The sequence below is a fragment of the Penicillium maclennaniae genome, assembly GCF_028827695.1.
Source record: "Penicillium maclennaniae strain IBT 15551 chromosome Unknown utg000007l:1.0-4884863.0:1.0-4888362.0, whole genome shotgun sequence".
NCBI classification, from domain to species: Eukaryota; Fungi; Ascomycota; class Eurotiomycetes; order Eurotiales; family Aspergillaceae; genus Penicillium; species Penicillium maclennaniae.
In genome coordinates, this window is record NW_026623219.1 from 4,020,557 (window position 1) to 4,035,181 (window position 14,625).

The window sequence follows — 14,625 nt, forward strand, 5'->3', positions numbered from 1 at the left end:
TGCTTATCTCCCTATACATACTGAAGTCGCATCAAAAGGGATGTAGTGACGCCTCTGACAGATGCCAGAGGTATACAACCCTGATTTGGTCACGATGCGTGTCACACTAACTCTTTCATAAGAGACTTTTAATGGCTGCCTCATGATGACCCAAGATATCATGGAGACTATTGTAGATTATCGCGAAGAGTCGATATACTGATGGAGCTTGGCACTATGTAAATTCGTAAATTTGCCTTCATCCCGAAAGTCTCCCTCCCAATGGAACATCATTGAACTGTCAACCCCGAAGAGGCAACACGCCAAGTCGGTCGTATCTTCCTCTGCTACTCTTATTTTTCATCGCTTCGTGTCCCGGCTTTCCGTTATGCCGTTATGTGTCAGTCCTCTGCTTGACCATCATTGGTAGAGCCAGAGCCATCGTAGCTCTCCTGGAGTTCTTCAGCCTTGACGAATAGCACTTCTTGACTGTCAGGATTTTCCCGGCGGGCTCCCTGCTTTTCTCAACAGGCAATCGTCCATTCTTTTCCGGCGTGATAGCTATGGGCTACAAGAAGGTCTGCCTTGAAGACGACTGTCAATAGACCTATTGTATGTGGGTCCAGTACGAACCCAGCTCTATCACGTGCACTTTACATTTTTGTTGCGCCTTCTGCACCGACAATTGATGGAGATTAGATACCGAAGATATGAATGATCACGAGTATAAAAATGTCGAATTAAAAAACGAGACACATAAGGAATAAAAGAAAGGATAAGTTCCAGCAGGCGCGTGGCTATTACATAATCACTTTAAGTGCGGACGCGAGACGCGAATCCGCGTGTCGCGTTGGGATCTAGGGCGCGACTCCCTTCAATCCTTTCCTCACGGGTTATTCTCTAGGACGACGCATTTGGTGGGCATTTGCTCATAACACCACATATCATGCCTTCTGCTCGTGACACGCTGGCTGAGTTGAGGGCCCTTCGTGCTTCCGGCAAGAAGCGCATTTCCACCTATGAAGTTGAGGACCAGGGCGACATTTACGATGAGGTGGACGACGACGGCTACAAAAAAGTTATTCGCAGCCGCTTGGACGAAGACGATTTTGTTGTCGACGACAATGGCGCTGGCTACGCAGACGACGGCCGTGAAGTATGGAACGAAGGCACAGAAGAATACGACAGCGAAGATAGCGATGAATTACCAGCCCGTGGCAAAGCGGCCAAGCGAAAGCGCGAGGAGGAGAAGCAACGGAAAGAAAAGATCAACAACGGCATCTCCAAATATTTCAATGCCGGTCAAGCAACCTCAAATGCTCCCAAGCCCAAGGTGAGTGTAGCCCTCGACGTATGCTGGAGTTATGTCCCCCTGCTGACATTACCATAGCCGCTTGCTACGGCCGAGGATGACGCCTTCATGGCAGATCTTCTCGGTGAGGTTGATACAAATGTGGTTGCCAACAAAGTTCCTACCCCGAGTATTGTGAAATCAGAGGCCCGTCGCAAGGTCCGCGTCCTATCCCCACCTTTGTCCGAGAAACGACAGCAAAAGCCCCGTGCAAGAGACGAAAATGACGCTCCTAGCTCCCCGCCAATAAAGGAGCAGCCTTTCCACTCGGACGACCTTGATGATGGCCCACTTCCTATGGCCGACGATGACGACGTGGATATGGGCGATCCCATGCCTTCTTCTCCTATCACCAAAGCCGTCGAGCGTAAGAGTGCTATAGTGCCAGTGAAGACTGAGGAGGAAGATGAAGATGATGTCGACATGATGGACGTTGCTGAGGCTACTGTCTCGTCAAACAGCAAGACAGCCAATATCAACATGACTGGTAGTCGGCCGCCTCCCAAGCTCAAGAAGGAAATTCTCCCAACACCCGCCAGCTCATCACCGGCCAAGGCTGCACCAGAGGTCATGGATCCTTCGTGGAATGATGTCCGGAGCAAGCTGAACGTTGTCAGTAGCCCGGCCCCGGAGATGCGCTCTTTCGGAAAGCTGCGAGCGCAGGATGTTGTTGAAGAAGACGGTAGCCTACGCTTTTTCTGGCTCGACTATACTGAGGTCAATGGAGCTCTGTGTCTCTTTGGAAAGGTCAAAAATAAGCAGAACGGTTCATATGCTAGTGCCTTCGTCAAAGTCGACAATGTCCTGCGAAAGCTCTTCTTTCTCCCTCGCGAGAACCGGGTGAAGCATGGAAGAGAGACGGAAGAAGAGGTTGGTATGGAAGACGTCTACCAAGAGGTTGATGAGACGATGTCGCGGATGAAAGTCGGCATGCACAAGATCAAGCCTTGTACTCGAAAGTACGCATTCGAGTTGCCTGGTGTCCCAAAGGAGGCCGAATACTTGAAACTCTTGTATCCTTACCACAAGCCTGCACTTCCTATGGACATCAAGGGAGAGACATTCTCCCACGTTTTCGGCACCAACACCTCCCTGTTCGAGCAATTTGTTCTTTGGAAGAACATTATGGGTCCTTGCTGGTTAAGGATTGATGAAGCCGATTTCTCAGCGGTCAACAACGCATCCTGGTGCAAGTTTGAGTGCCAAGCTTCCAAGCCAGCGCTCATCTCTTCGGTCCCCGACTCGGAGAACCTAGAGATGCCGCCTTTAACCCTCATGAGTCTATCTTTCCGAACCCAGCTCAGTGTTAAGGAGAACAAGCAGGAAATCTTGTTGGCAAGTGCTCGAGTATACGAGAACGTCTCCTTGACGGACACAACTCCGCCCGAGAAGCTTCCTTGCAAAACATTCACTGTAATGCGACCTTCTGGTACCTCATACCCGATACATTTCGAAGCCGAAACAAGGAAGCAGCGGGGTACCTTCATGCTTGAGAAGAGCGAACAATTCTTGCTAAGCAAGTTTCTCGCCTTGTTCGAAAAGATGGACCCTGACGTTATCATGGGTCACCAGCTACAAGACGTTGACCTTAGCATTCTTCTTAATCGCTTGCGAGAGAAGAAGACTCCTGGTTGGCACCGCATTGGCCGACTTAGACGTGGTGATTGGCCTAAAAACTTTAACAAGGGCGGTAGCTTCTTTGCTGAGAGGCAGCTTATTGCAGGTCGCCTTCTTTGTGATACCGCCAATGATATGGGCAAGTCTCTCATGATGAAATGTCAATCGTGGAGCTTGACGGAAATGTGCCAGCTGTATCTCGGCGAGGGCAACAACCGTCAAGATCTTGATGTTGAAGCGGCCCTAAAATCATGGGCGTCCACGAAAGAGGGCCTGATGAATTTCGTCAATCATGCCGACACCGACACATATTTCATCGCCGCCCTGGTACTACGATTGCAGATGCTGCCTCTCACCAAGGTACTAACCAACATTGCCGGTAACTCTTGGGCACGTACTTTAAGTGGTACCCGTGCAGAGCGTAATGAGTACATCTTGCTACACGAGTTCCACCGCAACAAGTATATATGTCCAGACAAGTACTCTTCGCGACTGCAGAAAGCCGAGGAGAAGCTTATGCAGGATGGGGACGATGATGAGACCGTTGACAAGAAAAAGAAGGACAAGTACAAGGGTGGTCTTGTCTTCGAGCCCGAGAAGGGTCTCTATGACCGTTTCGTCCTGGTCATGGACTTTAACAGTTTGTATCCTAGTATCATTCAGGAGTACAATATCTGTTTCACGACGGTCGATCGACACTCTACGGTGGGTATTTACAGCACCTCTGGAAATCTTGGGACTTGAACTAACATCTCTATCTAGGCTGAGAATGAGAACGAGGAGAAAGTGCCTGAGGTCCCCTCGTCGGACTCCGAACAAGGCATTCTGCCGCGACTCATTGCTACTCTGGTCGGCCGTCGACGCGAAGTCAAGAAGTTGATGAAAGATAAGCGTGCGACACCCGAGCAGCTTGCACTGTGGGATACGAAGCAACTTGCCTTCAAGCTTACTGCTAACTCCATGTACGGATGTCTGGGTTATACCCAGAGCCGATTCTACGCTCGGCCCCTGGCCATGCTCACCACCTTCAAAGGTCGTGAGATTCTGAGAAGTACAAAGGAGCTTGCCGAAAGCACCAACCTGCGTGTCATCTACGGTGATACAGATTCCGTCATGATCAACACCAACATGGACACCATTAGCGAGGCGCTCAAGGTCGGTGAAGAGTTCAAGAAGGCTGTCAATGAGCGATATCGGTTACTGGAGATCGACATTGACAATGTCTTCCGCCGGCTTCTTTTGCATGCCAAGAAAAAGTACGCTGCTGTGAACCTTACTGAGGTCGACGGCAAGTACGTTGAAAAGCTGGAGGTGAAGGGCCTGGATATGAAGCGCCGAGAATACTGTGCTCTTTCCAAGGAGGTGTCGGCGAAACTTCTCAATGAGATCTTGTCTGGCGAGGACCAAGAAGTTGTCCTCAACAAGATCCATGAGTATCTGCGGGAGCTCGCCGAGAAAATGAAGGAGTTTGCTATCCCTGTCCAAAAATATGTTATTTACACGGTATGTGAAGGCTCTCGGAAGGAGCAGACCACCATCGCTGACGTTGATCAAACAGAAACTGTCGAAACGACCGGATGAATACCCGAACAAGGAGAGCATGCCTCCAGCACAGGTCGCTCTCCGAGAGATCGCCCGCGGCAAGAATATACGACCAAATGATGTCATTTCGTACATTGTGACCAGTGGAGACTCGGAGACCGCGTCTCTGCCTCCTGCCAAGCGATCTTACAGCCCGCAAGATGTGCTGAAGTCGAACTCAGGTCTTAAGCCAGATGTCGAGTTCTACTTGCTAAAGCAAATCTTCCCTCCTATTGAGCGTCTCTGTGCCCCGATCCCCGGCACCGATGCTGTCCGTCTTGCCGAGTGTCTTGGACTTGACACTCGCAAGTACCAGATCAACACTTCTAGTGCAAGCAACAATCAGAACGCAGAGATCTTCCCTCTTGAGTCACAGGTTCCGGACTCCGTCCGCTTTGCTGAGGCTGCACGGTTGACCCTGAGGTGCCGGTTCTGCAAGGAGCACTCAGTCTTCGAGGGCTTGGCAGGTTCAACCCAAATGTGCTCTGCCAATGGCATTATCTGCCCAAATCAGAACTGCCAGAAACCCTTTGCAGTCCTGACTATTATCGCCCAGCTGGAAAGCCAGATCCGCGAACAAACTGCTCGGTACTACGAGGGATGGCTCGTCTGTGATGACTCGTCCTGCGGCAACCGCACCCGCCAGATCAGCGTTTACGGACACCGCTGTCTGGGTCCACGCGGCCGTGCCGAGGGCTGTCTTGGCCGGATGTCGTATGAGTACACCGAGAAGCAGATCTACAATCAGCTTCTGTACTTTGCCGGCCTCTGGGACGTCGACAAGGCCAAGGCTGCTGCCAATAAAGAATCTGGAGAGAAGAAGGACAGTGTGACAGCGCTCGCTGAGTTCAATCGAATACGGTTTGGCACTATCAAGACGGTGGTCGACAGCTATCTGAAGAAGTGTGGGCGGCAATGGGTCGAGATGGATACGATTTTCCGCTTCATGTTACAATAAATGCCCTGGTGGCGTACGACAATTTTTTTTTAGGAAATTTGTAAATAATGAGTCTCCTGAGATGGGTTTAAGGGAATCAGAATCAATTTGCATTTGCATCATTCACTTGTGGATATAAGTTTTGCAAGTTGTTTATTCTGTCGAAGCAGTCTCCTAGGGCCTGAGCCCCGCCAAACGGTCTTATCTTATCTCGACATTTGCCGGATCCCGCGTTTTGAAGACCTTGGTCGTTCCTCTTTCCCTTCATTTCACACCCCGATTGGCTCATTGGAATCATGTCAATCAAGCGGGTCCTAGTCATTGCGGGATCTGATAGCTCCGGTGGCGCGTAAGTCCACCGCAATATCCATAGAATCAGGCCGGCACTTCCAATGCCGTCCCGTGCCTACTGTGGGACCCATTTTGAATCTCGAACGTCTGCTAACGAGGCTAAAGGGGGTTGGAAGCTGATCAAAGAGTTCTCGCCGCCCATGGCTGCTATGCTCTCACTGCTACAACGGGATTGACGGCCCAGAACACTCTTGGCGTGCAGGACATTTTCGTCATCCCAGCCGAGTTCGTCAGAAAGCAGATCAATGCTGGCTTAGAAGATGTCGGTGCCGATGTGGTCAAACTCGGTCAGTTTCATGATATCCATGCGTGGATGAGTTCATTCTCTAACCTGAACAGGTATGCTGTCGTCTGCCGAGACGATCAATGTCATCGCGGAAACATTGCAAACCCATCGAGTTCCCTCTGTTGTCCTCGATCCGGTAACTAAGCTTCCACTTCAACGCCTAGTGAAAGCTCATATTAATTGCCAACCAGGTTATGGTATCCACGAGTGGATCGGAGCTGCTTCCTGAACAGGCCGTGAAAGAGCTTCGCACGAAACTGCTCCCCATCACGACAATCTTAACCCCAAACATCCCCGAAGCACAGCTCTTGCTCAAGGATGCTGGAGCAGAAGCCCCCGAGCCAGCGGATCTCGCCGGAATGATTGACCTGGCCAAGAAGATCTGCTCGCTAGGGCCCAAGGCAGTGCTTCTCAAGGGTGGCCATATTCCTCTAACGAAGGAACACAAGACTGCCATAAACCTGCAAGAAGCGACCACGGTCATCGATATTCTCTTTGATGGAGAACAAACAACTTTGTTTGAGACGGACTACTTGGTCTCGAAGAACACGCACGGCACCGGTTGCTCGCTCGCCTCGGCAATCGCCGCCAACCTGGCCCAAGGAAAAGACATGGTGAGAGCCGTTCGTAGCGCCGTGCGATTTGTCGAAGCGGGAATCAAGACCAGCACCGACTTGGGTAAAGGCAGTGGGCCCATCAACCATTTCCACTCGATCTATACCATGCCCTTTGCACCGTAAGTGGCGCCATACTCGATAAAAGTTGAACAGTATGTCAACTAACCAATTCCAGTGGCCGGTTCCTGGAATACATCATGGACCGCCCCGATGTCCAGCAGATCTGGCAGACCTTCACCCATCACGAGTTTGTTGAAGGTTTGGGCAAGGTACGCTTTGTGTACAGAAATTCAAAGAGTATCTTGTGCAGGACTATCTCTACCTAGTGAGTGCTGGTTGGGGTTTACGCTTGGAACACTTCTAATCAGGTCTTGCAGGTTCAATTCGCTCGCAGTAATGCACTTGCATCATACAAGGCGAAAAGTATGGACTCAATAGCGGCGGTGAGTATCCCTCAACTGTTTAGTTTTGAGCCAATCTGACTCGGTCACTCTAGTCCGCTCAGATTGTTCTACACATTGAGCGAGAGATGGCTCTGCATGTGGATTACTGCGCTTCCTTTGGCCTCTCTAAGGCGGACATGATGGCCCACAAGGAAACTATCGGTAGGACCTTTCCCCGTTCTGTTCAATTGATTTATTGATATTCTAATTTTGCAATAGCATGTACCGCGTACAGCCGATACATTCTTGATGTGGGCCAATCGGAAGATTGGCTCGCACTGCAGATGGCATTAGCACCTTGTCTTATTGGATACGGTACTATTGCCAACCGACTCCATACCGACTCTGAAACTCTTCGTGAAGGAAATCAATTCTGGAAGTGGGTTGAGAATTATGTCGCCAAGGACTATTCCGAAGCCGTGCGACTTGGATCAGGTATGTGAAGCTTTTGAACTTGTCTCGCCTCCGCTAATTTCGGAATCGTATTAGAATTGCTAGAAAGTCACATGAAGTTGGTTTCTCCAAGTCGCATGGAGGAGTTGATTAAGATTTTTATCCGGGCTACAGAGCTGGAAATTGGTTTCTGGGATATGGGTTTAAGCGAAAAGAAGCTGTGAGACGTTATCTGATATGATCAGAACCCTGGTTGTAGGGTGGCTTGTGATGAGTAGAGCCTTCCTGTGACAAGAGCCCCTAGCTACACAATCACGAAAAAACCTTCACAAGGATGATTAGACTTTTGCCCCCGTTGCCTTTCACCAAAGCAATTGTTATTTCACTTTGAACCATGGTTCACCGCTGAAAATCCGGAAGGGGCGAATAACAAGCTGACTCAGCGAGCGGGTCCGCGCCTTCTCTAAGAGACTTTTTTTTTTTCTGTTGCGCCTCCCCTTTGTTTCATCAACTTCAACGAGGAACCCATCTTCACCCAGGTTCCCTCCTCTATTCTTTTTCCTCTTATTCTCGGTTTCTCTCTCTCTTTCCCCAACACCCCCAAGAAACCGACTTTCAAAAGCCTTCATCATGTCTTACGGTGGTGGTTACCAGCGCGGTGGTGGCGATTCCTATCGGTATGTTCTTTTTCCCCCAAGGGGGCCTCTTCGGGCATTTCCTTATGCTTGAAGGGCCCCTTTGTGCTTGATTTGCTTTCAGAACGTGTCTGGCTGCAACTGGCATACCTGAGACGTTCGGCCCTGGTTTGGCTGGGTTCCAGGTGTTGCTTGCTACGGCCGAAACAGAACGATGCATTTTTTTGCCACACTATGATTTGGACCCTGCTAACCCTATGATTTCAGCTCCCGCAATGACAACGGCAATGGCTACTCTGGCGGCGGCGGCTACGGCGGCGGCGGCGGTGGCTATGGCGGCGGTGGTGGTTACGGTGGTGGCCGTGGAGGAGGCTTCGGTGGTGGTGACCGCGGTGGTGACCGCATGTCCGCCCTTGGCCAAAACTTGAAGGTTCAGGAGTGGGGTGAGTCTCAAAGCAATTCTATTTTTCCTGACGGCAAACTAACAATGGAATCTATCAGACCTTAACACCATGCCCAAGTTCGAGAAGTCCTTCTACAAGGAGCACCCTGATGTCACTGCCCGCTCGCAGGAAGAGGTCGATGCTTTCCGCAAGGAGAAGCACATGGCTATCAAGGGCACTGATGTCCCCCGCCCTGTCCAGAACTTCGACGAGGCTGGTTTCCCTCAGTATGTCTTGTCTGAGGTCAAGGCGCAGGGCTTCGACGCCCCCACTGCCATTCAGTCCCAGGGTTGGCCCATGGCCCTCTCTGGTCGCGATGTCGTCGGTATCGCCGAGACCGGTTCCGGAAAGACTCTGTCCTACTGTCTTCCCGCTATTGTCCACATTAACGCTCAGCCTCTCCTTGCGCCCGGTGATGGTCCCATCGTTCTTGTCTTGGCTCCCACTCGTGAGCTGGCTGTCCAGATTCAGGCTGAGATCACCAAGTTCGGCAAGTCCTCCCGCATTCGCAACACTTGTGTCTACGGTGGTGTCCCCAAGGGTCCCCAAATCCGTGATCTTTCCCGCGGTGTTGAGGTCTGCATTGCCACTCCAGGTCGTCTGATCGATATGCTCGAGGCCGGCCGCACCAACCTGCGCCGTGTCACCTACCTCGTTCTCGACGAGGCTGATCGCATGCTTGACATGGGTTTCGAGCCCCAAATTCGCAAGATTATTGGCCAGATTCGCCCTGACCGTCAAACTTGCATGTGGTCCGCTACCTGGCCCAAAGAGGTCCGCCAGCTGGCGTCTGATTTCTTGCACGATTATATTCAGGTCAACATCGGCTCCGAGGGTCTGTCCGCTAACCACCGTATCACTCAAATCGTCGAGGTCGTGTCAGACTTCGAGAAGCGTGACCGCATGATTAAGCACATGGAGAAGGTTATGGAAGACCGCTCCAACAAAATTCTGATTTTCACTGGCACCAAGCGTGTCGCTGATGAGATTACTCGCTTCCTCCGCCAAGACGGGTGGCCCGCGCTTTGTATGTTTCCATTCCCCTATCTTTCACGGTACATCTTGACTAACTCTTCACTCAGCCATCCACGGTGACAAGCAGCAGAACGAGCGTGACTGGGTCTTGAACGAGTTCAAGCAGGGCAAAAGCCCAATCATGGTGGCCACCGATGTGGCTTCCCGTGGTATCGGTATGATCAAACTGCGACCCCCTCCCCTTCCCCCCTCCCCCCCTTGACCCCTTCCCTGAAGGGGCCCTTGAGAACACTCACCCGTGTTGAATGTGATATAACACAACTGGCACGGTGCTCAACTCTCTCCGAAGCGTGTTGGTACCCACACGACTAGTCCAGGCGGAAAGTCGCGTCATCTTTTATGGTTCTCATACCAGGAGGACCTTGGAGACTCACAGTGCAGCGTAGCAGACAGCAGTCCTGATCGGATTCTCGGACTCCTTCCAAAAACTCATGCCCGAGTTGGAGTCTTTTTCGTATCTCATTGTTCTTGAACTGTTTCAAAAGCTGCATTTATCCCCAAGGTTACTCTAGGACCGCGATTACACTGCCATCCCATGGACCCGCTTCCCTCGGGATTTTCTTCTGAATTCCAAGCAGAGAGCAATGATGCATCGAAGTCCTCCACGACTGAGAAAGGGCCCTCTATGGCCACGTTGCTTTACCCACTAATTCCCTGTTTTTGCTAACGGAAACTTTGTAAAAGATGTTCGTGACATCACTCACGTTTTGAACTACGACTACCCCAACAACTCGGAGGACTACATCCACCGCATTGGTCGTACCGGTCGTGCCGGTGCCACTGGAACTGCCATCACCTTCTTCACCACCGAGAGTACGTGTCTTTCTCCCTTCATGTGTTGACATTTCTAACTTTCTTTCCCATAGATGCTAAGCAGGCTCGTGATCTTGTCAACATCCTCACCGAGGCCAAGCAGCAGATCGACCCCCGTCTCGCCGAGATGGTCCGCTACGGCGGTGGCGGCGGTGGTGGTGGCCGCTGGGGTGGCCGTGGTCGTGGCCGTGGTGGTTGGGGTGGTCGTGGTCGTGGTGGTGGTGGCGGTGGCAGCTATAACACTGGCTCCAACGCCGGTGGTCTCGGCGGTAACCGCGGCTGGTAAACACGCCCTCCAGACACTGTTCTGCGTGCCCGGTAGACTTTTTTTCTGTTTTGCTTCACTTCGGTTCCCTGCGTAATTCGGTACGGACGGCGTTTTCGATGTCATAGACAGTTTTTACCTCTTTTTATCGGTACATTGAGGGCTCTTTCGCTGAGCCCTTCACCCGTGTCTGCGATTCCTTCGGCAATCCTAGAGGCTTGGATTTTACGGCCAATTCATACATGTTGATTATTCGAAAAGTTTTTCTAGTTATGTCGGCGCACGAGAACTGACCAGGTTTAGTGTGTCCATAATTGATTATTTATTGTTCCATCTTTTTATCATAGGATATTCGTATTTCATTGATTTCCGTTGATGCAGATCACCCTTTCTCAATCATCCTATCATCCACCTCTCCGTCTCTCCAGCCAATATTCGATTGGCACACCTATACATAGCTCTTGAAGATTCACCCTTACAGACAGGTTGAAGTCGTATGATGATCCTGCTGTGGGCAGTGCGAAAAGTGATGGGAAAAGCGCGAGAGATCCGGTGGTCTATCCTACTCACCAGTTCATGGTGACACCTAGGTGACACCTAGGTGAGCAGGATGAGAAGCGATGTATCAATCGAGTGAGATCAGCTGCCTTCGTTTCAAGGAGTTAAGAAAGGTTGAATTTGCACTCTCTTAGTGGTCCTCGTTGTGAAATACATACATCTCAAGAGCGAGCAATTCAATGCCGCAGTCTATCTGTGCCGGATGTAACGCAGCATGCGGACAGAGAACATGTTCACACGAAGGACCAAGTGCAAAACAGCTCAAGGAAGCATTCAGAGGGTTGGAAAGAGAGCAATCCACAAGAGAAACTTGAGGGAGGTTCGAAGTGATGAGCAGGGCCGGGGAGTTTTAAATAAGAGTCGAATACCTACCTGACACTCGACACACATAGACTATAAAAAAAACTCGCGAGTCAAGCGTCATCAATTGCTTCATCTTCAACTCAATGATACTACATAGATACAGACAGAAACATGACACAGTTGAAGCTGCCCAGAGAGGATTAGCGGTCATATATATACCGCGATAGACTTTGGATATACTTAGCACCAGCCTCAATGCGAATGTCCTAACCATCCTGGGTAGACTAAGAACAAGCGCTCGATCTATCAACCTGTCAATCGCATTCCAACCCATAAACAGTCTAGTGGTGTGATCTGATATCAATATCTAGCTCCTCGCCGAGCAGGTAGAATTTATGCTTAAACCGGCCCACAATGAGGCAGTGCTGCTAGTGAGCCCAAGGCGAAGTAGGTTTCACCCGCAGATACACTCTAGAAAGAAGCACGCGCTAACTAAATCCATGGCTGTGGGGATCTGGTCCATGCTCGAATTATACCTAGTGATATAGCTTAATATTCTTACGACCTTGATCTTCGGTTGTGAAATGCTGGTGTGCCCTATCATCCAGGCATCCTCCGAATCTGGCCCATTGTTACATGAATACAACCTCTACTCTTCACACCACCGTGGCCCGAACTCTCTGCATTACCAATACCTGCTAAAAAGCAGGACTTACACCACTTTCGCTTATAAGGATCGCCCGCAACATGACTCAGATCCAACCGGAGACTGACACCTCACGCCCGCCAAGAGAAACCCCCCCCCCCTTCCCATTTTTGGGAGGGGTTCAAAATGGGAGGGGTTCGGTGGGTTCCATTCACCCCCTGATCCGAAAAAAAAACATACTCGCCAAATGATCTATGTCCAGCCGAGCGGCTGCACCCTATGCATTGGTCCCAAAGCTTCTCCATACCCATGCACTATTCCTGCATCTTCCTGCATCGTCCTGCACCATCCCCAACGCGTCCACCTGTAGCCCGGTCGCGACCCCAACTCTTCGACTTTCTCCCCGAATGACCTCGGAAGAGTGGACAAAGGAGTAGACAGTAGATACAGCAATGCAAACCATAGAGACACGGATCAGTTGGTCTATTCTGCTCTAGGATAGTCCCCGTTCCAGAACCAGATCCAGTTCTAGCCTCCAGTTCTAGCGGAGTCGGAGTGAAACCCGCCGCATTTCCGGGCTAGGCAAACGGCCCATGCAAGGCGTTTGCCTCTTGGAGCAGGCGTAGAATATGCATGGAAAATGTAACTCTACCCGTATCCAGTCTCGCCTTTATTCGGGGCTTCTTGAATTTCACATGGGACGTGTACAGGACTCCACACAATTTTTCCAAGGTTTGCGACCTAAGGGGGCGCGCGCGTCTTGGCCGTCAACCTCAAGGACAAGATACTGTGGAGGGAGAGAGGCGGGATCAGAATATCTGTGGATGTCTTGATTGGTTGATTATTTTGATTTATTTTGAGATATTTCAACCTTGAATTTCCCCCCTCTTCCCTCTTTTTGTCTTCCCGGAAATTCTTGCAAAAAATAAGAATTGGGTGAGGGGTTTCCCGTCTTGTAAGCGAGCGGGGAGAAAAGTGCCACATGTGCCTCTGATTGATCGGTGGTAAAAATAGAAGAACAAATTACAAATAACGAGAAAACAGGTTCTAGGGGATGATATAGGGGGGGGTTTTATGAAATCAGGACTGATTTCGATCACGATGGGATATTGGGCGTTGTGCTCGATCTGCCGAAGGGCGGGTATCACTTACCATGTACGGTGTAGCATGGTCTTTGCACTTTGTCCCTGTGGATCCGTGGGAGATTGTGAGGTGCACAGGGCACTACTTGCGTGCCTGTTGCCGAGTAGACGTGCATCGAGGTACCCGGATTGACAGCTGGGGAGGATCTTCCTTAGTTCGGTCCATCTTTGGGTGCTCGGTCCTTGCGCTTGTCCTTGGTTCTTGGGGTTAGAAGGAAAGAGACTATGTTGTGGTGTGGTATGAGTGATCAGCCGGAGAATAGCCGTGTGTCTCGAACAGTCCATGTTCACGCGTCCATACCACACAAGCACGTGCACCCCTACAGTCCACCATCGCCACGCTGTCTTTGCCCCTCTCTTCTTCTTTCTTACTTCACTCCCCTTCTGCGTGTCGGTTCCCACACTCACAGAGCGCCAAGGAATATCCTCAGAGCTTGTTCAGTCGGGGATACTGCATAATACGGTTCTGGACATTGCCAAGTGTCTCCGAGACGTGGTTTGATCGACGGATCATATCCTGTAGGCCAGGCTATACTGTACAGGATATGAAAACTGGGGAGCCCACGGAGTGATCGTCCGAGGGGGGGGGGAAACCAGTACCAGTCTGTACGCTTGGAGCGTACCCGTATCCCGCGCTCTGGAGCACACTTGCGGCTGCGGCGTCCAATGAGTAACGCGCCATATTGAATTCGATATCGGTCCCGGCTTCAAGTCCGGGATTTCCGTACTCTGTATTGTCCGCGGAGCTCCCCGCCAAGAAGGAAGGGAAGGGGGGGAGGGGGGGTTGTCGAGAGGCCCACTGTGGTAGCCCTTTGATAGCCGACGTGGTTCGGCCTTGCGCCTAATCTTTCTTCCTCTCTCTTTCTCTCTCTCTCTCTCTCTCTCTCTCCCTCTCTCTCTCTCAGGAGGTGTTTACCCGGGCCCATTCGGTGTACATCATCATGACGAGGATTAACAAATGAGAACGAACAGCCCCGAGTGTGATGGGGCGAACAGAGTTGCTTTTTGCCTCACCGGTAGTGGATGAACAGGTTCCGCGCTGCGGGGTGAGATCCAGTCTGGTGGTCCCCCAGGCCAATCACCTCTAGCAATCCGAAACAGGAGAATATTTGTCCGAGCTGGGAGCCTTGCATTGTGGTCTCTGCATTTGCCTTTGCATCTGCATGGTCCGTTTTGTTCCTATCTGGTGCATCGGCTCCACGTAGGCTACTTAGGGTAAGAAGCCCCGGA

At 51.0% G+C, this 14,625-nt stretch overlaps 3 protein-coding genes across 3 annotated transcripts; all 3 read left to right on the forward strand.

The window, feature by feature from the left end:
* Positions 1-925: 925 nt before the first annotated feature.
* Positions 926-5,486, forward strand: N7477_008705 (DNA-directed DNA polymerase alpha catalytic subunit POL1; the record flags this gene model as incomplete). Its single annotated transcript, XM_056970368.1, has 4 exons — positions 926-1,312; positions 1,370-3,652; positions 3,710-4,450; positions 4,506-5,486. 4 exons carry the CDS (start codon positions 926-928, stop codon positions 5,484-5,486), a joined length of 4,392 nt encoding a protein of 1,463 aa, XP_056820400.1.
* Positions 5,487-5,761: 275 nt separating this feature from the next.
* On the forward strand, positions 5,762-7,779 carry N7477_008706 (uncharacterized protein; the record flags this gene model as incomplete). The annotated part of the gene is made up of 10 exons (XM_056970369.1): positions 5,762-5,814; positions 5,922-6,103; positions 6,156-6,238; positions 6,294-6,838; positions 6,895-6,988; positions 7,030-7,044; positions 7,097-7,162; positions 7,216-7,324; positions 7,382-7,597; positions 7,652-7,779. The coding sequence occupies 10 exons, from the start codon at positions 5,762-5,764 to the stop codon at positions 7,777-7,779; spliced, it is 1,491 nt and encodes a 496-aa protein (XP_056820401.1).
* A 406-nt stretch (positions 7,780-8,185) lies between these two features.
* Positions 8,186-10,767, forward strand: N7477_008707 (DEAD-box ATP-dependent RNA helicase DBP2; the record flags this gene model as incomplete). Its single annotated transcript, XM_056970370.1, has 6 exons — positions 8,186-8,232; positions 8,458-8,633; positions 8,692-9,660; positions 9,716-9,823; positions 10,353-10,481; positions 10,535-10,767. 6 exons carry the CDS (start codon positions 8,186-8,188, stop codon positions 10,765-10,767), a joined length of 1,662 nt encoding a protein of 553 aa, XP_056820402.1.
* Between the last annotated feature and the right edge of the window lie 3,858 nt (positions 10,768-14,625).